At 49.6% G+C, this 23,148-nt stretch overlaps 4 protein-coding genes across 8 annotated transcripts in view; 2 read left to right on the forward strand and 2 right to left on the reverse strand.

Annotated features, from left to right (window-relative positions):
* Positions 1-3,695, reverse strand: part of Acer1 (alkaline ceramidase 1) — a 30,079-nt gene extending 26,384 nt beyond the window's left edge. Inside the window, exon 1 of the mRNA NM_001106875.2 lies at positions 3,558-3,695. Within this exon, the coding sequence (NP_001100345.1) occupies positions 3,558-3,677 (120 nt within the window). The 5' untranslated portion in view covers positions 3,678-3,695. The remainder of the gene's footprint in view (positions 1-3,557) is intronic.
* A 5,865-nt stretch (positions 3,696-9,560) lies between these two features.
* Positions 9,561-16,962, forward strand: Clpp (caseinolytic mitochondrial matrix peptidase proteolytic subunit). Of its 3 annotated transcripts, NM_001399287.1 has the most exons (6): positions 11,295-11,505; positions 11,598-11,669; positions 12,222-12,318; positions 13,835-14,022; positions 14,659-14,764; positions 16,624-16,962. In NM_001399287.1, exons 1-6 carry the CDS (start codon positions 11,320-11,322, stop codon positions 16,791-16,793), a joined length of 819 nt encoding a protein of 272 aa, NP_001386216.1. In that variant the 5' UTR covers positions 11,295-11,319; the 3' UTR covers positions 16,794-16,962. The 3 variants fall into 3 exon arrangements, with proteins under 3 accessions (XP_038940263.1, XP_038940264.1, NP_001386216.1); XM_039084335.2 differs by lacking the exon at positions 13,835-14,022 and having other exon boundaries at positions 9,561-11,505; XM_039084336.2 differs by lacking the exon at positions 13,835-14,022 and having other exon boundaries at positions 10,983-11,505; positions 11,598-11,703.
* A 1,189-nt stretch (positions 16,963-18,151) lies between these two features.
* On the forward strand, positions 18,152-20,304 carry Alkbh7 (alkB homolog 7). Of its 2 annotated transcripts, NM_001109384.1 has the most exons (4): positions 18,172-18,401; positions 19,270-19,443; positions 19,551-19,675; positions 19,843-20,304. In NM_001109384.1, exons 1-4 carry the CDS (start codon positions 18,198-18,200, stop codon positions 20,003-20,005), a joined length of 666 nt encoding a protein of 221 aa, NP_001102854.1. In that variant the 5' UTR covers positions 18,172-18,197; the 3' UTR covers positions 20,006-20,304. The 2 variants fall into 2 exon arrangements, with proteins under 2 accessions (XP_038940124.1, NP_001102854.1); XM_039084196.2 differs by lacking the exon at positions 19,270-19,443 and having other exon boundaries at positions 18,152-18,401; positions 19,843-20,050.
* Positions 20,167-23,041, reverse strand: Pspn (persephin). Of its 2 annotated transcripts, XM_063266696.1 has the most exons (3): positions 22,135-23,041; positions 20,770-22,022; positions 20,167-20,681 (listed from the first exon to the last, which is right to left on the reverse strand). In XM_063266696.1, the coding sequence occupies exons 2-3, from the start codon at positions 20,921-20,923 to the stop codon at positions 20,365-20,367; spliced, it is 471 nt and encodes a 156-aa protein (XP_063122766.1). In that variant the 5' UTR covers positions 20,924-22,022; positions 22,135-23,041; the 3' UTR covers positions 20,167-20,364.
* Between the last annotated feature and the right edge of the window lie 107 nt (positions 23,042-23,148).

Raw genomic sequence — 23,148 nt, forward strand, 5'->3', positions numbered from 1 at the left:
ATGCTCATGGCTGGCACTACTCCTCTACTTTTCTATTCTCTCTCTTTCTCTCTGCCTTCCTCTGCCTCTACTACTTCTCTTGGCTCCCCTTCCCATGCCCTGAATAAAATCTATTCTATATTCTACGTCATGTGGCTGATCCCTCTGAAGGAAGGGATGGTCCACAGAGGCACCCCCTCCCCCCATACCTCACCACAGACCTCCATAGAACATATCCCCCCCTCTATCTTTTTATAAACACATCACTTGGGTGTTTTTTAAGGTGGGGGTCTCTCACTGGTCCCCTGTAGCCCAGGTTGACCACAAACTCTCCCTAGCAAAGGATGGCCTTCAGTTCCTTAGTGACCTTTGCTGGCCCAGTGGCGGCGAGACCCACCTGCGTGCACAGTGTAGCTCTGGAATATACAGTTGCATGCATGTCATTAACACTGTTGCAGCTTTTGTCCATCTGTGTCCCAGGCAGTGTGCCTCCAGATGACTTGGTTTATAAATCCTGTCTGTTGAGGTGATTTCTTAGGTAAAAATAATTGCTGTGGCGCACTGACTAACCAAAACTGGGCCACAGTTCCCTCAGTCCAACTACTCTGGAGCTGGCAAACTGTCTGCGTGAAGCAACAGGAGAGGGGAGAGCCCGCATTTACTAAAAGTAAACTCTTTTTCCTTTTTTGACAGGGTCTCCTGTAGCCTAGGCTGGCCTCCAACTCATCGCATAGCTGAGGGCCACCGTGGGGACACTCCTCCTGCCTCAGTTTCTGGAGTGCTGGGATGATAGGTGTGCACCATGATCCCTTATCTTTTTTTCTTTGCCTTCAACTTCCAATCTGTTCTTTTGACAGACTCTCACACTGTAAACTAAGTTAGCCTAGAACTTACCCCATAAACCATGCTGGCCTCAAACTCTTGGCAATCTTTGCCTCTCCTTCCTGAGGTTGACAGGCTTGAGCCACCACCACTCCCAGATTCTGCCAATAAAGTTTTATTGGCTTTTAGCCTTATCAGGGCTCATTTACATTTTCCCAGGGGCACTCTGCCTTGGCACGATGGAAATGACCACTGGAAAAGTCCTCCCTGCTCACAGAGCCAGAAACTCTCACCAGCTAGATCTGCTCTCTGAACTCCAAAGCAAGCACATGTGCACACACAACAGAAAGAGAGAGAGAGTGGGGGGGGGAGGAAGGAAGGAGAAGAAGAAGAAGAAGGAGAAGGAGGAGAAGGAGAAGGAGAAGGAGAAGAAGGAGAAGGGAGAAGGAGGAGAAGGAGAAGGAGAAGGAGGAGAAGGAGAAGGAGAAGGAGAAGAAGAAAATAAATGTATAAAAAATTAAAAATAAGGTCCGATGTGAAATAGCCCTGAAATAGCCCTGGCGAGGTAGAGGTGGGGCGGAGCAGGGGAAGGGGGATCTAGAGCTTGAGGTTAGGCTAGGCTATATAGTAAGCCCCAAACAGAAAAGGAAAGAGGAAGTCAAATGAATTCACACTGGGAGGAACTTCATTCTTATTTTGTGAAACAGCCACACTACAAGTGGAAATGTCCCAGTGACTGAGGTTGTAAAGTCTCCCGCCCAGTCTGTGGAGTGCTGGCCCTTTACAGAAGCTAACAGGGCATGACAGTCATTTGGAGTGAGAGGCTGAGGCCATGACACTGGGATCTTTCATAGGGGACCCATCATAGTGGACTGGGATGCCCAGAGAATTTTCTGGATCTTAGGGTATCTGGAAAGGCAGCGAGAGGAACTATAGAAACCCAATCCTCTCTGACCTCCCAAAGGGTCGTTTCAACCAACTCCAATAACTGGATGGAAACACAGGAGCGAGGAAGGACCACGGGATTCTAGGGATTCTAGGCAGGAGCTCCACCCTGACTACACCCCAACCTCCTCACTGGGAGATTCTAGACAGGGGCTCCACTCTTTTTTTTTTTTTTTCTTTTTTTTCCGGAGCTGGGGACTGAACCCAGGGCCTTGCGCTTGCTAGGCAAGCGCTCTACCACTGAGCTAAGTCCCCAACCCCCAAGGGCTCTACTCTTGACCATGACCCCAGTCCCTCACTGGGGATTCTAGGCAGGAGCTCTACCACTGAACTAAGTCCAAAACTAGAGAACCAACTTTATTGGTTTGATTTTATTTTTGTGGGTTCTTGTTTTTGTTTTGTTGTTTTGTTTTGTTTTAAAACAGGGAGCTCACTGTGAAGCCCTCACAGATATCCACTTGTCCCTGCCTCCTGAGTGCTGGGATGAAAGTTTTTATTTTGACCTTGGTTGTCCCAGTTGGCTTTAAAGTCTTAACAATCCTACATTTTCAGCCTCACTAGCAGCTAGGGTAATGAACACTCCTGTCCCACCTGTGCTGGCAACTTTCCACTTAAAAGTATATTATTGTATGTGAGTCTGTGTCTCTGCGTGTGTCTCTGTGTGAGTGCACACCACACCTGGTCCTGGTTGCCATGTTGTACAGAGGTCAGAGGACAATTCTGAGGGACTGACTCTCTGCTCTTGGCATGTCAGTCCCAGGCACTGAACTCAGGTTGTCAGGTTGGTGACAGGTACTTACCTGGAGTCAATCTCACCAGCCCTTTCTACAATTTCATTCTGTGTGTGTGTGTGTGTGTGTGTGTGTGTGTGTGTGTGTGTGTATGTGTGTGTGTGTGTGTGTATGTGTGTGTGTGTGTGTTGGGTTTGCCAAGTTGAAATTCAAAGTCTAGATGTAGGCACCAGGGTGACTTGCAGCCTGTCCTTTACCCCCGAAACACCTGCTGCAACGGTGAGACACCCCTCTTGGCGTCTCCCTGTCTCCCCATGAGACTGTGTGGATCAGATGAGATTATGAAGGTGAAAGGTTTATACAGTGTGCACACAGCAAGCGCTGAATAAAAGCTAGGATGGGTGTGGTGGGTGCGGGCTTCCAGTCCCAGCATTCAGATCCAACACCAGAGGACATGTGTGGCAACTACTCTGGGCTTCTAGGCAAGAACCTGTCTCCAGAAAAGGAATGTGATAATGTCCCTCTCTCGTGGCTAGGCAGCTCTGTGCTCCAGGCAGGTAAGGCTAGCTCATATAGCCTCATGTACCTGCCTGCCTCTTTCAAGTTTCCCCAACAACTGAATCACTGTGTATTAAGTACTGAGTACTCCAAGTGCCATGTGGTACCAGGCATAGAAAGGTAAAGATTGGAGTGGTTCAGATAAGATCGTGAAAGGGAAAAACTGGGATGGATCGACCATCCTTGGCTGGAGGTTGGAGATGAAAGAACAGACATCCTTACTTCTTCCAAAAAGGCTGCCTAGGTTCAATCCTACTGATTCAAAGAGCCTCCTCTGGGCATCTTTCAAGTTGCTGGTGTGCCCACCATCACAGCACCATCCCTCAGAACTGAGGCCAAAAACCTGCCATAGGTCTCAGTTCTACAGGAAGATGAATGAATGAATACAAGCCAGGCCAAACACACAACCAATTGCTCAAACAAGATTCCCCTATGGAGATGTGGCTTAATCCCACATCTGGTAAATCACATTCAGTAAGCTTCCCATCCCACCCTTCTCAAAGCCCCTGCCCAGGCCCTCACCGTATTGTAGAACTCGGCCACCAACTCCGAGTGCTGGAAATTACTCTCACACCAATCCACCTCAGAGCTCTGATAGGCAAAGATGCTGGACATCTTTGCTCTGGTGCTCGGTGCATACATCCTGTGCCTGGCAGAGGTGCACCAGCTGAGCGAGAGAGCCAAGGAGTGCCCAGCCGGGGAGAGGTGGAGACAGAACAGCTCAGGGCCCTGGAGCAGGCTGAGAGGAAAAACCTGCTGGGTGGCTCCTATTGCACCAGGATAGCCTGGCAGATGTGCACGGTAGGGCACCGAGGCTGCCCTAGGCAGCTGCTGAGGGGTGGTGTACTTTGGGTTGGGCGACAGTAAGCAGGGAGGAGGCCTCCCAAGCTGGCACTTGAGGAGCGAGACAAGAGGGGACTGACTGCTTTAATACTGTGATAATAAGGGACTAGTACTGGGCTTAGGGCATAGAGCACTCAGATAACACACAAAGCTCAGAGGCCCATCCCAGCACTCACAAAACCAGTTGTGGTGACATCTGTCATCCCAACACTCCAGAGGCAGAGACAGGAGGATCGGAAGTTTAAGGTTGGTCTGTGCTGTACAGTGAAGCCTTGTCTCAAGAGAAAAGCTAAAGTCTGGCAGTGGTATCTCTGCTTTTAATCCCATCACTTCAGAGGCAGAGACGGGCAGGTCTCTATGAGTTCAAGGCCAGCCTGCTCTACAGAGCAAGTTCCAGGACAACCAGGGCCACACAGAGAAACCCTGTCTGGAAAAATATAAAATCGATTGATTTGAATAAATAAATAAAATACAATAACAAAATAAAATCTTAGCCAGGCATGGTGGCACACACCTTTAATCTGTGAGTCTCAAGCTGTCCTGAGCTACATAGAGAGTTTCAGACTGGGCTACATAGTGAGACGTACCTCAACAAAAACAAAACAAAAATCAACACCGCCCCCCAAAAAAAGCCCCAAAAAACAAAAATAGAACCAGGGATGCAGCTCAGTGGTAAGTCTGTGCCTAGTGTAAAGGCCCTGTGTTCCATCTCAATACTGAAAAATCATATATATATTATATGTATATGTGTGTTTATATGTGTGTATATATGTCTGTGTTTGTCTATATGTATATACATGCACACTTGCGTATGTGTGATGTTTATATATGTGCATGTATTTTCTGTGTGTAAGTATATATATATGTATATATGTATGTATATGTATATACATATATAAGTGCACATATATAAACATGTATGTGTCTATATATAAATTTGAGAATAATGTGTACATGTGTGGATATGTGAGTATACATATGTATATTATGTATATATGTCTATGTGTATATGCATATGTATATATGAATATATATGTGTGTGCATATACATGTGGATATATATGCAGTTTTTATATATGTGTGTATAGAGAGAGCTGTGTGTATATACATGCATTGTATGCATATGTGTATGTGTGTACACATGTGTGTATACACGTATGTATGTGTATGTTATATATCTATGCATATGTATGTTGTATACATATTTATATGCATGTATATGTGTATGTATAAGTGCATTGTATTGTGTATGTATAATTATGTGTGCATATGTGTAAGGATATATATAAGCATATGTATGGGTGTCTGCTGCTCTCCACTTCTTGTCCTTCTGAGCCTCTCTGCTGCTCGAAATGCCCCTCTTATCTTCTTTGCTTTTCAAATTCAGAAACCTGCCTGCCTCTGCCTCCCAAGTGCTGGAATTAAAGGCATGTTCCTCATCTTTTCACTGTGTGTGTGTGTGTGTGTGTGTGTGTGTGTGTGTGTGTGTGTGTGTGTGTGGTGTGAGGGCCTACAGGACACATCTGGAGGTCAGAGAGCAGCTATGTGTAGTGAGTTCTCTCCTCCCACGTTTACATGGCTTAGAGGATTGGCTTGAGCAGGAAGGCCTTTCATTACATGAGTCATACACTAAAGTGCGTTAATTTATTACCCTATGTGTGCTAGAGGCTGGAAGGGAGCATCTCTGATCTCTTCCATCACTCTCTTCCCATCCCTTTAAAGCAGTGTGTCTTCCAGAACCTGGGGCTGATGTCTCACCCCACACCACCCCGTAGTCCCAGTAACCCTGTCTCTTCATGCTCAGAGCTGGTAACTGGTATCTTTAGGTACACGAATTGTTTTGTGAGGGTTGGAATCGGAACTTTGTGCCCTCTTTTTGGTCTCTCCACCGTGCTTTGTGAGGTAGGGTCTATCAGTGAATCTGATAGCAGGTGGTGGAGAGCCCGGAGATCCTCCTGTCTCCCTAGTGCTGCAGGGAGCAGGGGCCATGCAGGCTGAGCCCTGCACTCACGTGAATGTGGGAGCGTAAAGCAGACCCTTCGGGGCAGGTACTTCCCTTCCTGAGCCATCTTCCTGAGATGGGGACATCTCGTCTCCACTTCCCAAATGTGGGAATAACAGGCATGTGCCAGCAGGCCTGATAAGCCCTTCTCTTTTTTAAATTTATCTTTTAGAAAACGGGTTCCTAAAACTGTTACATGTGCACATGTCTTTGTATGTGAATGTGATGCTCTCGAGAGGCCAGAAGGTGTGTCTGATCTGCTGGGGTTGGAATTACTGGTAGCTGTGAGCTTCCTGCTCAGTGTGGGTTCAGTTTCCAGGCCTTCTTCCAGAACAGCCATTTGTTCCCTCAGAATGCAGGCAGTTCCGCTGCAATCAGTCCAACACACCCAGGACCTTTGAACTTGACCATCTGCCAGAAATCCCAGCCAGCTCCAGGTGCGTCTGTCCACACCTGTTCCAACACTCTGCGGGTGGAGGCAGGAGGATCAGGAATTCAAGGTCATCCTCAGCTGCACAGAGGTGAGGAGACCCTGCAGTGTCCATGCCACAGAACCCAGGCTCTCTTCCTTTCTTTTCTTTTCTTTTTTTTTTTTTTTTTTTTGGTTCTTTTTTTCGGAGCTGGGGACCGACCCCAGGGCCTTGCGCTTCCTAGGTAAGCGCTCTACCACTGAGCTAAATCCCCAGCCCCTCTTCCTTTCTTTTCTATCCTTTACCTATTTACTATGTGTGTGTGAGAGGTCAAAGGACAGTTCAAGAGAATTGGGTCTTTCTTCCACTAGCAATTGAACTCACAACCTTGATTCACCCTAGGTAATGGAATGGAACACAGTGTAATAACACACACCTGACAACCCAGCACAATAAGGTCCTCCTGAAGGAATAAAGCTTCATAGATGTGAAAAGCAAAGCTGTGAAACAAGGTTGTAAGAAATACGTCTGGGGTCAGGATGCCTGTGACAGACCTGTGACCTTTCTGAGAGATACATCTGACGTCAGGATGCCCAGTGGTATGATAAAGGTTGGTGATCAAGATTCTGACTAAGCTAATTAAGGGAAAAAAAGGGGGGTGGGGGTTGGGGATTTAGCTCAGTGGTAGAGCACTTGCCTAGCAAGCGCAAGGCCCTGGGTTCGGTCCTCAGCTCCAAAAAAAAAAAAAAAAAAAAAGAAAAAAGAAAAAGAAAGAAAGAAAGAAAGAAAGAAAGAAAGAAAGAAACCAAAACCAACTGTTCTCAGGAAGACCCCCCTACCCCTCCCTGTGGCAAATTCTGAGAACAACCACAAGATGTCATCCTGATCCTGCCCAACCACCCAGTTCCCCCCCCGACAACCCCCACCAAGGGACGTGCCAACTTAACCCTTTCCCAGTGATTCGCCAAGACCAGGTGTAGGGCTGGATGAGGAAAGTGACTAATTGAGCCAAGAACAGCCCCTCAAGCAGGCCAGCCAATACCTGACCAGCTCCTTTGTCCTGTGTCCCACCAATGAGAATAGGCCAGCTAACCCTGTTGCTGAAGTCAGCCCTCTGTAACGAATAAAAGTTGTGTGCTTTTTGGGTTCGGGGTTGCCTCTCCCTGTGTGGATGAGCAACCTCACGTACATGGATTAAAAACCTTACACCCTCATGCCATTGCAGCGGTCACTTTGTCAATCTGTGCTCTGTGGGTGGCGCTCCTGAGGTAGGGCCACTTTGGGGTCTTACAACAGTCCTTGGCTATGTAGCCAGTAGCAGGCCAGCCTGAGCTACAAGAGGCCCTGTCTCCAAAAACCAACTGAAGCTGAGTGTGGCTGCACATGACTTTAATCCCAGCACTCAGAAGGGGGTTTTTGAGTTTTGCGCCAGTCTGGTCTACAGAACGAGTTCCAGGACACTGTGTGCTACAGAGAAACCCATCTCAAAAAAGAGAGAGCCCTTTAACAAAAGGGTATGGAGAGGGTCATGAGCCACCTGAGGTTGCCACAGCCTCCCCGCTTCGGCACTGCTGCAGCTGCAGAACAACCTTCTGACCATTGTTGTTGGTCCGACACCAGCACCGAATGTGCTTTCTGAGAACAAGGGGCATAAGAGATCAGAAATTAAAGTGTGTGTGCATGTGTGTGTTTGTGTGTGGGGGGGTGCTCCACCTACCAAGTTTTGGAAGGTGCTGGGTGGTGCTTCTGCCATGCACCCCTAACAAACCCAGTAAACTCACTGCTCACCAAGCCAGACTTGGGAGGATTTCATCTGTGCTGTCCAAGAAGGTGTGTCTATTCACATCTCCCAGGGAAAAGTTTAGGCAACTTTCTTCCTGTCTCCTTCTTTCCTTCTGCTTCTCATTATCCTATTGTCCAGGCTAACCTCAAACTTGCTTAGTAGCTAAGGCTGTCCCTGAACTCCTGATCCCCCTGCTTCCACCTCCTGAGTGCTGGGGTGACAGGTTTGAGCCAGCATGGTGGGCTCTCTGAGACTTTCACAGCAGTGGTGGGTGTCTTGCCCAGAGAACTGATTCCCACAAGGCAGGGATGAGCCAATGTGTGTCCCAGGAGTGTCATGTTACATAATTCTGCTTTCAAAACTAGTGAGTTGGCACTACTGACTTCTGTAGATTTTAATCTGGTTTCAATAGCTTTGACCTGTATTCCTGGGAGTTTATCTTTCCCTGAGTGCTCTCTGTGTAAACTATACTGTTATGAGCTTAATTAGCTTAAATACTAGATTCAAAGGAAAGGCTGTGGTGGCTCACGTCTGTCAACCCAACCCCCAAAAAAGAGGCTATGACACTGAAGACCAGCCTTGCTTGGCAACATAGTAAGTTCCAGGTCAGTCTGTTGTAAAGGAGACCCTGTCCCAAACAGACAAAAATCCCCAAATGAAGAAACTGTATAACTCTTTGAAGAACAGAAAGCAGTGTCCGACCCCTTTCCAGACGACCCCCCACCCCTCCAGAACTTCAGCTTGGTCGAAATGGAGTTCAAGGAAAAGATAGTTACTGCTAGAAAGATCCAATTGCCGGACAAAGGCTTTTTGCCTCAATACTTATGTAAAAAGGAATGAGACCTATTAGCAGTGAGCCTTGGTGCTACATGCCCACCATCTCAGTGGTCCTGAGGCTGAGGCAGGTAGATGGCCACGAACTCCAGGCAAACCTACAGAGTGAGAGGCGAGCAGCTTAGAGCGCTTGCTATTCTCATTTGGACGTAGGTTTGGCTCTAGAACCCCACATCAGGTCTTTTGTACCTTCAGCTCCATGAGATCTGACACCCTCTCCTGGGCCCTGCAGCACTTGCACATCCACACATCCACAATTAGAAATAACAATAAACCTTCAAAATCAACAAAATGCTTGTTATTTTTTATTTGCTTGTTTTTGTTTTTGTTTATTTGTTTGTTTTTTGATTCGTGGTCTCTCTATGTAGCCCTGGCTGCTCTGGGACTCCCAATATAGACTAGGCTGTTTGTCAAACAGAAATAAGAGCCTCCTGTCTCTGCCTCCTGAGCGCTGGGATTAAAGATGTGTCCTACAAAACCGGGTGTGGTGATGCATACCTTTTAATCCTAGTATTTGGGAGGCAGAGTCAAGGAGATCTGAGCTTGAGGCCAGCCTTGTCTATAGAGCAAATTCTAGGACAGCCAGGGCTACACATACACACACACACACACACACACACACACACACACACACACACACACACCCTATGTAGAAAAAAATTATGTGTACCACTATGCCCTGGCATGTTTTTCTTTTAATTGCTTATTTATTTATTCCTTGGCTTTTCAGGGTGGGGTTTCCTTGAGTGCGGGGATTAAAGGTGAACACTACCACATCTGGCCTATCTCTTTATTTTTATCTTTTCCTCGACAACTTCACACATTTATGTAAAGTATTTACCCAGATCCATTGCTATTTCTTCCCACACTCCCGGTACAGCCTCCTCCCACCTTCACGCCCTTTCTCTGTAGCCCAGAGTCCAGGAACTGCTGACAGCTGGGATAGTGATCTCACTGGTTATAGCACTGAGCGTGGTTCACCCCATAGCTCTCATGCCACTGGTTCACCAGCAGCTACATCTTGTCACCAGCTGGAGTTGCAATACTCAAAGTCCACACCTGGATAAGGGCACTGATGCCTTTTCTCCCCAACAGATGGCACATCACCTTCTGGTACTATGAAATTGAATCGGCTTGGAGGAAATCTCCAGGTCAATTCCAGTTTCTGCATTTCCTACAACCAAAGTGACTGGTGTCTTCAGCAACTTAGTCTTGTCATCTGATTATGGTGGGCAACCAAGAGTGATGGCAAGAGCCTGTGTTGTTTGGAGAGTTCTGGGGAGAAACATCTCTGGCTTTCGATGTTCATTTCTGGCCTTTATGCAATTTAAAGGTACAGGTTTCCAGTTCGGAAGTGTATCTTCCACAGGGAACACAGCAACAGCTTTAAGTAATGCTTAGATCAGGTGACAATTGAGAAAGTTCCAGAATGTGCCTGGGGTGGCAGCAAAGCATGATGTCTCAGCCTGATACAGCTGTGTAAAGGAGCCTAGCACAGGGCAGAGGAGAGCGATACGTGGGAGACAGTGTAGCTGCTAGAGTTGCAAAGAAGACAAAGAGGATGAGTGCAGAAGAGACTGACAGAAAGCCACAATGTCGTGGGTTCGATACCTCTTCCATGGGCCTCCAGCTGCTGAGTAAGGAAGCAACGTGGACCCGGGCAAGGCAGGCATGGCAGTAGAGAGAGCTCCAGAGATCTTGACCTTGTGGCGACAGATCGAGATGGTGGGCACAGTATTTCTCAAGGTATAGGACTGTGCACACGGACAGTAGAACTGTCCACCTACCGCCCAAATTTCGCTTTGAATGGGAACAATAAAGTAACATTTCTAGAAAGCTGGGCACCCTCTGAAAACAAATACAGGTGTAGCAAAAGTCCGGCCAAAGATCCAGGTCTCCTCCCCTATCTCAGTGTTCACAATTCTGTAAGCTACATCGTTCAATAAATCCCCCAGCGAGTCTTGGTCTCCACTTCTGGTTTGAGTCCCGCCCCCGAGACAGGGCCCGCCCCCTTTCTCTAGCGAGCCTATACGCGGGAGTCACGGGCTCAAAGTAGCTGGGAACTGTAGTTCTGCAAGACCGACTGGTTACAGGCCAGCAGGTGGACCTGAGGATTGCTACGGGAGAGAAGGTGGCGGGCACGTGTCTCGCCTAGGCCTTTTCTCACCCATCCGTGAGCTTCTTCCAGCCTGGGTACCGGGGACAGCCCAGTCTTGTCCGAGAACCTTCATGGGGCAGAGACGCGGGTTTTCCTTATTCATTCGAACACCTATCAACGAGGACCCCACCCACAGACTTACCCCGCCTTCTTCGGCTCCGCCTATTTCGTTCTCGGAAGTGGACGAGCCAGCGGCTCCCGCAAAGCACGCCGGGTGTTGTAGTTCCGGAAACCAAGCCTGGATGCACGGAGGCATGTGGCCCAGAGTGTTGCTGAGGGACGGGCGGGCAGCTGCGGGCGGGTGCCGGGCTCTCTTGTCTCGCTTCGCCGTGCGTTTCTCCCCGCCATGGAGTACTGGGAGCGATTCACCCCTGCGAAGCAACCTGCATGGAACTGCGACGCGAGCTTTCCCACTCATCCCTATAGTGGTGGAGCAGACGGTACGGGGACCTGATGAGGACATGGCGCGGAGGCTTGTAACCGGTCGGCGTGCAAGGGACGCTGACCTTTCACCTCTTCTTTTCCCACAAAGGGTCGAGGCGAGCGCGCTTACGACATATACTCGAGGCTGTTGCGGGAACGCATCGTGTGCGTCATGGGCCCGGTGAGCGACCCCGGTCCTTCCGGGAGACAGCAAGGTGTCTCTCCAACATGTCTCCCTTGTCAAAGTCTGTCTTCGCCCCTCATCCTTGGTGACCTCCTAGACCCTGACCATAAACATTCTTTTTGTTGAGCAAAATTCTTGCTTTGTAGTCAAGGCTAGTCCCCACTTTTCCGTCATTGCCCTGCCTTAGCTTCCCAAATGTTGGGGTGTAAAATGTGCATTATTACCATAGTCTGCTGTTTTCAGCAATTCTTTGTTTCGTTTTATTCGTCTCAGGCTGGCCTCGAACTCCTTATGTAGCTGACAGGACATTCGAGGTGGGGATCAGGGTGCCTAAACCACACCAGGTTTAGGCAGTGCTTCTTAAACCCAGGGCTTTGTGCATGCTAGGAGAGCACTCGCTCCCAGCTCTGTCCTCAGCGTAGTCTTCCACTATTTAGGGCTTACTGACCCATCGCTTCCTACGCTGGAAATTCCTGGTTGCCAGGGCTTCTTAAGCCTTTATCCATCCCATCTTCAAGCTGAGAATATCTCTGCTCTCCCCACCCACAGATTGATGACAGCGTGGCCAGCCTGGTCATCGCCCAGCTGTTGTTCTTACAGTCAGAAAGCAACAAGAAACCCATTCATATGTACATCAATAGCCCAGGTAAGCCAGGCCAGCCTGGTGGTAGGGATCTGGGGTCAGAGGTAGCCCCTTTGGGGAAGAGCTGCAGCAGCCTTCTGCAGAATCTAAAATGTAAATTGCTCAAAGCAGGGTATGGTTGTACATAAACATTTAATTTCTGCACTTGGGAGGCAGAGGCAAATGGATCTCTTAATTTGAGGCCAGGGTGGTCTACATAGTGAGTTCTAAGATAGCCAGAAACCGATCTTTTGAGATACAGAGAAACCCTATCTCAAAAAAACAAGAAATTTAGGATGTTTTAGTTGTGTGGTGGTAGTGAGCGCCATAATCTCAGTACTTAGGAAGCATTAGATCTCTAAGTTTGAGGACAGCCTAGTTTACAGAGTGAGTTCCAGGACAGCCAGAGCTACACAGAGAAGCCCTGTCTCAGCAAAACAAAACAAATTAATTAATTAAAATCATTCCAAGAGTATCTCTTACTGGCCTGAAACTTTCCAAGTACTCTAGCCTAGCCAGTCAGTGAGCCCAAGGGTTCTTCTGTCTCCACCTCCCCAGCGCTGGGCGTGTGCTGCCGTGCTTACTTTGTGGACACTGGGGATCTGAACTTGGGTCCACATACTTGTGAAGCAATCATTTTACCAACTGAGCATTCTCCCTGGCTTTGAGAGTAGCCAAATTAAATTTTTTAAAAAAAAGTGTTTGAGACAGAGCTTCACTCTGTAGCCCATATTCTCTGCAGTCCTCCCACCACAGGACTCCATGTAGCCTCAGAGGGCAGGTGTGACCCACTACACTCTGCAGAAGTAATTGATTTTTTTTTTTAAGATTTATTTATTTATTTTATGTATACAAGCACAGTGTAGCTGTCTTCAGACACACCAGAGGAGGACGTCAGATCTCATTACAGATGGTTGTGAGCCACCATGTGGTTGCTGGGAATTGAACTCGACCTCTGGAAGAGCAGTCGGAGCTATTAACTGCTGAGCCATCTCTCCAGCCCAGTAATTGATTTTTAAGAAAAATATTAAGGCTACATTTATTTATGTATGTGTGAATGCATGCCACCGTGTGTGTGGAGATTAGAGGGCAACCTGTGGCCATTCCCCATCATGTGGGTCCTGCCCATTGAATTCAGTTTGTTAGGCTTGGTGGTGAGCACCGTCGCCAGATAATGCTTCTTCTCAGCAGCTCAAGGATAGGCAGTTTCAATGATTGGACATTTGGCAGGCACTTATCTGTCTTCTCATCAAAGCTCCAAGTGGGCAATGAGAATGCTCACCTCTGCTTCGTGCTGTGCCTGTGTACCTCTAGCTAGCCTTACTATGTTGATACATAGGCTGGGAGGTGGCTAACAGCCTTTTACTTAATTCTGTGTGTTGTCACATGTACATGTCTGATTATAGCTAACTCTGAAGGAAAGACCCTCCTTGTTACCTCTCCTCTTGATTCTGTCACCCCCTCCCACTAACATTTGCCCTTGCTGGAAGGGTACTGGGGTAAGATCCCCCTGGGTCCTTACTTGCTCCACTGCCTACAGGTGGTGTGGTGACTGCAGGCCTGGCCATCTACGACACAATGCAATATATTCTGAACCCCATCTGCACATGGTGCGTTGGACAGGCTGCCAGCATGGGCTCCCTGCTCCTTGCTGCTGGCAGCCCAGGGATGCGCCATTCGCTGCCCAATTCCAGAATCATGATCCACCAGCCCTCTGGAGGAGCCAGGGTGAGTGCACATCCTGCAGGGACGTCTAGTGGGGACCAGAACGGGATGTCTGGTGGGGACAGGAACGGGACGTCTAGTGGGGACCAGAACGGGAGCACTGCTGCTCTCCCTCTGTTTGTTGGAGACAGGGTCTCATCGTGTAGCTCTGCTGTTTGTAGGTCACTATGTAGACCAGGCTAGCCTCTAACCCACTGAGATCCTGCTGCCTCTGCCTCCTGCTGCCACTGCTTTGAAATAAGTGTTTTCATGGCTGGGGAGGTGCTCTTCGGGAGTAGAATGCTTGCCAAGCTGAGGTAAGGCCCTGGGTTCCATCTCCAATGCCAGGAAGAATAAAAACGAAAATAGAGCCAGGCGTAGTGGTGCACGCCTTTAATCCCAATACTCAGGCAACAGAGGCAGAGACAGGCTTATCTCTGAGTTTCAAGCCAGCCTGGACTTCATAGTTAGTTTCTGGACGGCCAGAGTTATATAAAGAGATGCTGTCACAAAACTAAAAAAAAAAAAAAAAAAAATCAGTGGGAAGAAGATACACTCAGAAGCAGAGGTCTGACACAGGGATGGCTCCCTCACTAGTGTCCCATGAGAGGCTCCTCCAGCTCTGGGCTTCATTTTCTTCCCCAACTTACTGCTCCTCAGGGCCAAGCCACAGACATCGCTATCCAGGCAGAGGAGATCATGAAGCTGAAAAGGCAGCTGTACAACATCTATGCCAAGCACACCAAGCAGAGCCTGCAGGTGATCGGTGAGCACCCAGCCTCACACCGCACACTGGCACGTCAGAGGGCTTCCCCACCTGGATAGCTAGAACCACACCACTACAATGAAGGGCCATGGAGGGCTTTGAGTAGTACCCTGAACCTAAAGCTCGGGGCCCTGTGACTATGGCAGAGCTCCTGCCTCGAATAAGCCTTTTCCCAGCTAGGGGCTGGGTGGGACCCTGCCAAGGATCTCTCAGACAGGGGCTGGGAGCAAGGTAGGGTGTAGAGTCCCAGTCGAAATTCCCCAATGAGGACAAGGGGTGAGCCTTAAGGATACGTTTTTCTCCCCCCCCCCCCATTCATCTATTTTCTTAATATATGTGTGTGGGTGTTTTTCCAGCCTACTATATGTCTGTAAGTGGGGTGTGTGTGTGTGTGTGTGTGTGTGTGTGTGTGTGTGTGTGTGTGTGTGTTTGTTTGTATATGTGTGAAGCACCTGTGGAGGTGAGAAGAGGGTATAGGATCCCTTTGAAGCTACAGATGGCTGTGAGGTATAATAGGGACCTCATGTCTGGGTGCTCTGCCAGGACAAGTCCTCTTAACCACTGAGCCAACTCTCCAGCCTTGGGGAAATATTCCTGGCCCGACATGGGTTCTCATAAAACAAAAGTTCCTAGCATATTGGGCAGAATTCCCTTTGGTTAAAAATCCCCAGTCCTTTAGATCAACTTTGCAAGCTGGGTATGTTGGCACCTACCTGTCACCCAGTACTGGGAGGTAGAGAATCAGGAGCTGTAGACTGGCCAAGAGAGTGTTTTGGATTTCAGTCTCAGTCACAGAAGCTGGCTCAGCTGGCCTGTGCTACAGAGGTTGTTTTGAGAAGAAAGTAGGCACTTCCCTGGTACCTGTGACACTTCATTTTTTAAAATAGTTGATTTGGGGAGCATGCGTTGCCACAGTGATGTGAGGCCAGTTTGTAAACATCGGTTCTCTATTGATACCACTAGGTGTGGTGATTGAACTTGAGGTCATTAGACTTGGTGGTAAGCCCCTCTTCCCACCAAGCCATCTTGCTGTCCCACATGCCATTCTTTTATAGATCTTGTTGCTGGTCACATATGTTCAGTCTAAGATTCACCACGTGACCTTTGCCCTGGTTGCATTTTATTGATGTGTTCAGGAGGTGATCCTCTTCTACATGTGGGTCCTGGGACCTGATTGTATTTGAGAAATCAGTGAAAATTAAACCAATGTGGTGTGGTGATACAGATCTCTCATCCCAGCATTTGGCAACTGCAGACAGGAAAATCAGGAGTAGAAGATCATCCCTTTCATGTGATCCAGTCTGAAAAAAACAAAAACCTATTTTTTTTTAACTACTGGGGAGACTGAGTCACAGAGAAGTTCTCAAACCCCACGGGGAAGAATTGTCAGAATAAGCACGTGTCTTATGTAACTGGGGGAGCTGGATCAAAACATCATGGGCTGGAAGTTAAAATGCTCGGAATGTGTATATCTCAGTCCTGGACCCAGGGAGGCCAGGAGTAGCCAGTGCCTGGGAGGTGGTGATGCTTCTGTGTTGCTCTCAGTCCTTGAAGCAAATGGCTTCCACACCTTCAGTTTCCTGGAATTGCAGGTGGTCCTAGGTATAAAACCTAGGCTCCGTGTGGGTTAGGAAAGTGCTCAACCAAGGGAACTCCTCTCTCTTTCTTGTAAAACATGATCTTGGTTCGTAACCCTTTTGCTTTTGCCTCCCAAACAGTTTCCTTTTTTTCATAAGGGAATAGATCCTGTGGTAGGGTCCCTCGCGACTCCATAAAATCACCCCTGACTGGTATGGGCTTCAACCTAGGGATTTGGGAAAATATTCCCAGGCTTTTACCTCATACACTGCTTTCCCCAGAGTCAGCCATGGAGAGGGACCGCTACATGAGCCCCATGGAGGCCCAAGAGTTTGGCATCTTGGACAAGGTCTTGGTCCACCCGCCTCAGGATGGGGAGGATGAGCCAGAACTGGTACAGAAGGAGACCACCACAGCACCAGCGGACCCTCCTGCCCCAGCAGGCACCTAAGGACTTGACCTCCTCTCCAGGAGTGTGGAGACCAGACTGAGGACTGCTACACTTCCTCTGCTGGGCTAGAAAACCCCTGGAGGAGATGTGGTTTGAGGTTGCCCTCACAGCAGGGCAGCCTGCCTGAGACATTGTGATTTTAAATTAAATCTTTGTGGTCTTTGTCCCATGTCTGAAGCACCTTGCATTACATCTCCAAACAGCAGGCCTCTCTCACCTTGACAAACTACTACTTCAGTCAGCAAACCCTGGCTGTCCTCAACTATCTCTGTAAACCAACCTAGCCTCAGACTCAGATACCCACCTGCCTCTGCCTCCCGAGTGCACCACCACACCTGGCTGACAGCGGACTTAAGCCATTTACTACCCCAAAGTCAGCAGGTAGAAAGATGGGTTTATGCATTTATTTTTGATTATGTGTGGGTTTCTGCATGTGAGTGCAGTACCCACGGCCAAAAAAGGGTAGGGTGTTGGGTCCCCTGAAGCCTCCTTGTGGGTGCTAGAACTTGAGTATATTCTTACCTGCTGAGCTGGGGCTCTGCCCCTAGAGAGTTAAAAGTTAGGGTGAAGGCTCTACTAGAAGCTACCACCAATTTTGGATTGATCCTCAGACCCATGAGACCTGGCACTAGTGACTCACCAGGTCACAAAGTCACCTCCAAAAGCCAGCTGAAGCCAGAGAGGATGTCAGGAAATTTTGAGAGAATTTTACTAAAATGGAAGCAGAGGATTGGATATGTAGGTGTCGCTAAAAAAGGAAACTGGACAAGTTTATGGGGGCAGGTGCCACATGACCCTGTGAGGTCAGAGGATCACAAGTGCAGGAGTCAGCTTGCACTACTGTGTTTGGGGGTCAAACCAAAGCCACCATGATGCTTCCTGACAAATGCTGAGCCATTTTCCTAGGCCCAGTTTATTAGGGTGGTGTGGAAGAAAGTAACTTTTTCCCCTCTTTTTAAATTTAACTCACAACATTTGAGGTAGGGATTGTATTATTTGGTCTTATTTGTTTGAACGTCTTATTTTGTGGTCAATATCTCCTGTAATTCAGGCTAGCCTCAAATTCAAGGGCTGACCTTGAGTTATCCTTTCTCCACCAGGGTGTGCTGTTTGACAGGCAATAGGCTTGCTCTTTAGGTTGGTTGACCTTCTAACCTTGGCTTTGCCCCCTCGTGACCCCGAACCTCCGCTCTTCCTTGTTCTGCACATCAGGTGCTTTGCTTGAGACTTTGTTCAGGGCTGAGAGGTGGGACCATCAGTAGACTGACTTGGAGCACATCTAATAAGTTGAGTGCGTGTTGGGGGGCGGCAGCGAACAGGAGAGTCAATAGTTGGTGGGCGTGGCGCAGTGTCAGCCAATGGCTTGTGGGGGCGTGGCTCAGCCTTGTGCGGTCTGTCCTGAAGATGGCGGGCAGCTGGAGGCTAGCGATGCGCTTGCTTTCTGGGTGCGGCTGGGTGCGCGGCTCGGACTCTGCGGTGCTGAGCCGCCTGCGTGATGAGGCCGTAGTGCATCCAGGCTTCCTGAGCCAGGAGGAAGAGGACACGCTGACACGCGAACTGGAGCCCCAGCTGCGGCGCCGGCGCTACGAGTACGACCACTGGGACTCGGTGAGTGGGCAGAGAGGCGAGCTACGGGGACGCCCACTGGGACATAATGAGGGGGCGGGGTCCTCGGCAGGGCGGAGTGGAAGAGCTGTGAAGCTGGGGCCTGGGACCTAGGCATGATAGACCAGGTTGCGGGGGGAGACGGTGTGTTTTGGGCAAGGCCTGGTGTAGGTTCGGGTGAGACCAACTGACATGGGGCTCCGTCTGCTGCTTGCGACCAGTTTCTCTGGTGTGGGAGGTGGCAGGTGATGGGGGACTCGGGAGTGACAGTCACTCAGGACGCCCTATGGGAGCAGGGCTGATCTTAATGCCAGAGCTGAGTAGTCCAGGGGAAGGCCAGCAGCTGGGGGGTTGTGGATGGTACTTAGAGCAGGGGAAGGGGTGAGAGCTGGAGAAGGTGAGCCGGCTCAAGAGGAATAGAGCAGTGCAGTATTACAGTGGGGGGGGGGGCAAATCACTGGTGGGCTTTACCAAGAACAGGGACTGTGGTGTGGGGCTGGACCTGGAATTAGAAGGCATGGGTAATGAGGACAAGGATGTCACTTCAGACATGAGGTTCTGGAGTTGAGGGGCTTGACGACAAGATTAGGAATAGAAAGCAGACTTGGGAGAGGGAGTGCCAGCAGTTGGGAGTTTCTAGGAACTTGAGGGATCAAGTTGAAACTGGAGACCAAAATACTGAATATTGGGGTGGCCAGCACCAGGGACCACTGGGAATCGAAATGTGAAGACCAGATGCGTGGTTGAAACCTCACTGAGCCAGCTTAAAGGCTAAATTGTGAGATAAAACTCCCTGCCCTGAACTGTGCCCCTCTGCACCTCATTTTCCTGCCCTGGAAGTTCCCAGGTATGACCTGAGCTCTCGGTACAGGCCATCCACGGCTTCAGGGAGACAGAGAAATCCTGCTGGTCTGATGCAAGCCAGGCCATCCTGCAGCGGGTCCGTGCCGCTGCCTTTGGTCCTGACCAGACCCTGCTATCTCTGGTCCATGTATTGGACCTGGAACATCGGGGCTACATCAAGCCTCACGTTGACAGTGTCAAGGTAGGCAGAAGCAGAAGGCAGTCCCTCAGAACTCCTAGCCAGGTCGTCGGTGGGCAGAGAGGTAGAACTGAGCCTGACCCCACATATACACCGTACCCCTTTCCCAGTTCTGTGGATCTACCATCGCTGGCCTTTCCCTGTTGTCTCCAAGTGTTATGAAACTGGTGCATACACAGGAACCTGAGCAGTGGCTGGAACTGTTGCTGGAACCTGGTTCTCTCTATATCCTAAGGTATGACCTAGCCTAGAACCCCCAGATGAGGCCAAGTGTTTCCAACAGCTCTTGTTTCTGCTCTCATAGCAGAGGAAGTCACCATCACCACTACCCAGAAAAAGTACAGAAATGATGAAGGGACAGACTTCCCTCCCTTCACCTACTTGGCCTTTCTTTTCTTGCAGGGGTTCAGCCCGATATGACTTCTCCCATGAGATCCTTAGAGATGAAGAATCATTTTTTGGGGCACACCGGGTCCCCCGGGGCCGACGCATCTCAGTGATTTGCCGCTCCCTCCCAGAGGGGATGGGGCCAGGAAGGCCAGAAGAGCCACCTCCAGCCTGCTAACCTCTCCACATATCCTCTAGACTTGTGAATAAAGTAGGAAAATGATTTCATGGGAATCTTCAAATTACCATCTGCCAGGGCTGGGGCCCTTAAGAGATGATCAAGGTCTCAGGATTTACATAGCATGGTGGCTGCCAGGGCGCACCCCATCACACACACTCTTAAGACCATAAGAATATCGTTTATTGCATTCACTACTGATAGAAAACAAGCAAAAAAAAAAAAAAAAAAAAAAAAAACCAAACCCCAGGTCCCCTTTCTCTTCTTAATCTTCTCCTATGCAAGTTTCTAATAACGTCACCTGAGCCTTTCAAAGGCTGCCTCTTGCTTGTGATTCTGAGAGACCAGGCTGGCCGCCTTCAGCCACCACAGCCACAAGCTGCGGCTGAGAGCTGAGGCAGCTGCTGCCAATGGTGGTGGTCATCAAGGAAGGTCACATCAGCATAGCTGGTGGGCTGGCAGCAAGGTCTGCCATGAGCTCGACCCTGCCCTCGAAGACGGGCCAGCACCAGACTGTGCTGGGTACGGACCTCTTGGGGACAGCTGCCAGCACAGTATCGGAAGATAATCTTCTCCTCTGAGGCATAGCCCAGGCCAAGCTCAGCCACTGGTAGGGTCAGGCTCCACAGCCGGCACAAACCAGGTAAGGCTCTTGGAAGGCGGACATTGTTGTTACCTAGTGCAAGGTAGAATAGGATTGTGAGGCAAAGTGAGGGCTTTGAGAGGAAGAACTGTAGAGTTAGGAGGCCCCCAAGAATTCTTACCCTGATGGGGCTTCCAGGTCCTTCCAGTCTCTGCCATTTTCCCAGATGAGAGCTCATCTGCCGCAGGAGCCTCTTGAAGATCAAGGACCCAGCCAAGGCCCAGGTGCAAGGACAGGAGCAGCAGAAACAAGATCCGAAGTCTTCCTGCAGCCATTGTGACAGGCAGGTCCCAGGATGCCGAGAGGCTTTGGTGCCCTCAATTTATTCCCTGCCTGTCCTGGGGATTAAAATCACTTCCATGTCCCAGGGAAGCCATGGGGGTCCCACCCACCTTGTCCCCACATCCTCATCCCTAAGAATTGATGGCTCACCCACCCAGACATTCCATAGACCCATTTCCGACACCCTGATGCCTCTGATTTATGAGTGTCACACCATCAGCCAGAAGCAAGTCCAGAGCTGGCTACGAACCCATGTGCCCACCCCACCTGCTGTCAGTGGAAGAAGTACAGGGCGACTGGGAGGGGGCGACTGGGAGGGGCCTGTTGTAGGTCTCATGTTGGACTGTAGGCCATGTGGGGCCAACAGGGACTGGGAAGGGCACATGACACTAGTCCATCTCTGCTTCAGCCAGGATTGACATCATGCCCTTGTCTCTGGACCTGGCTGAGGCAGCATCAAAACAGGAAAAGGGAGAGGCTAGGGGATAGCTAAGGGCTGGGAATCCCATTCTTGGAAGGCTAACCACAGCTACAGCCAGTCTGGGCTTTGGAGTATCAGATCAAGAGGAGGCAGTGACAAATCATTCCCAGAAAGGCACAGGTTCTGCAGACTTCTGAATCCATGAGACCCAGCAAGTGACCATGGGCAACAACAGACCAAGGGCTTTGGAGACAAAGGAAAAGAACTGATGGTGGGTATGGCAGTGCATGTGGGTAGCCCCTGTGGCCAGGAAGCCAGGGAAGGGTTGCTGAAGGTGAGGCCATCAGAGGCTAGTAAGCAGTGGTAAGAGCTCGGCACCTAAAAGCCCTTGCCACAGAGCCACCCCGAGTGTGAACTGCAGAATCCACATGGTAGGAGAGACTCCTCTGACACCACATGCATGTGGTGGCATGCACACGCTGCACAAGACACACAGTTTGAAGCCGAGTTTGTAGAATGTGTGCTGAGCATTCAACAAAGCAGCTGTGGGTTCCATCTAAGGCACGGCGTAGACTGACACTATGTATCCTCAGCACCAGTTCAAGGCCAGCCAGAGCTACTTGAGATCCTTTCTCAAAAAGAAAAACATAGCTTTCAAAAGTCACTTGAGGCTGGGGACTTAGCTCAGTGGTAGAGCGCTTACCTAGGAAGCGCAAGGCCCTGGGTTCGGTCCCCAGCTCCGAAAAAAAAAAGAACCAAAAAAAAAAAAAAAGTCACTTGAACTGAGTTCCCCTGAAGGCAAGGCTCTGCCCTTAAACACAAGTGCACACCCTGTCCTAGGGTGGATGGCACCTTAGACCCAGGCTCAAAGGACCAACAGACAGCTGGACAGGGATGTTCAGTGAGCATGGACATTCCCAAGGACTAGCCCCCTTCCACAGGTATTCCCAATCAATCAGGGGTGGTGGGTCTGAGTTTGCACTGGTGTCCTGCTGCTGGTGAGAGGAAGCCCTCACTTCACCCAGGCTGCTCAGGGCCCAGCTTTCAAGGTAGCAGCTGAGGCCAAGCACTAGTCAGCCCTGTCACTATCCAAAAATGTAAAGCACTCTCTCCCCAAGCCAACGCCTGGCTGGCCTGGATAAGATATATCGCTGGGCCTGTCAGGAGATAAGGAGGACCCCAGGAATGTAACTTGGAAATGGAAAACAGCATCTAGGTGCCAAGACTAGGAATAGGTTGGATCACAGAAATCGGTAAGTGAAGCGCCCAAGCTGAGAACTGCACATTAAAGGTATTCAGGGAACATGACTGTCATCCTAGCATTTGGGAAACTGAGGTCCAGGCCAGCCTGGACTACACTGCAAGACTTTCTCACATCATTGGTACATGCCTATTATCCTGAAGGCCAGCCTCAGCGACAACAGTAGGAAGAAGACCAATCCCAAACCTGTCCTCCTGGAGGACTGTTAGAAGCTGAGCGTTCCCAAACGCATGCATGCCACCATAAACCCACACAGCACCCGGATCTACAATGGGGACGAGGGCATAGTGGCTCAGGAGTGGAGCCCCTGCCTGCCTAGAATCCCCCAGTGAGGAGCTGTGAGTGTGGCCAGTGCAAAGGTAAAATGAAATTAAACTCGTGAAGATTGCACAGGAGACAAGTCCTGGTTATGGACTGAGCTCAGTGGGCAGGAAGGCCGTGTCCTCTGCAAGAATGGAGGCTTGCACTAGAGAGATGGCTCAGAGGTTAAAGAGCACGGACTGTTCTTCCAGAGATTCTGAGTTCAACTCCCAGCA

The sequence above is a fragment of the Rattus norvegicus genome, chromosome 9, assembly GCF_036323735.1.
Source record: "Rattus norvegicus strain BN/NHsdMcwi chromosome 9, GRCr8, whole genome shotgun sequence".
Taxonomy (NCBI): domain Eukaryota; kingdom Metazoa; phylum Chordata; class Mammalia; order Rodentia; family Muridae; genus Rattus; species Rattus norvegicus.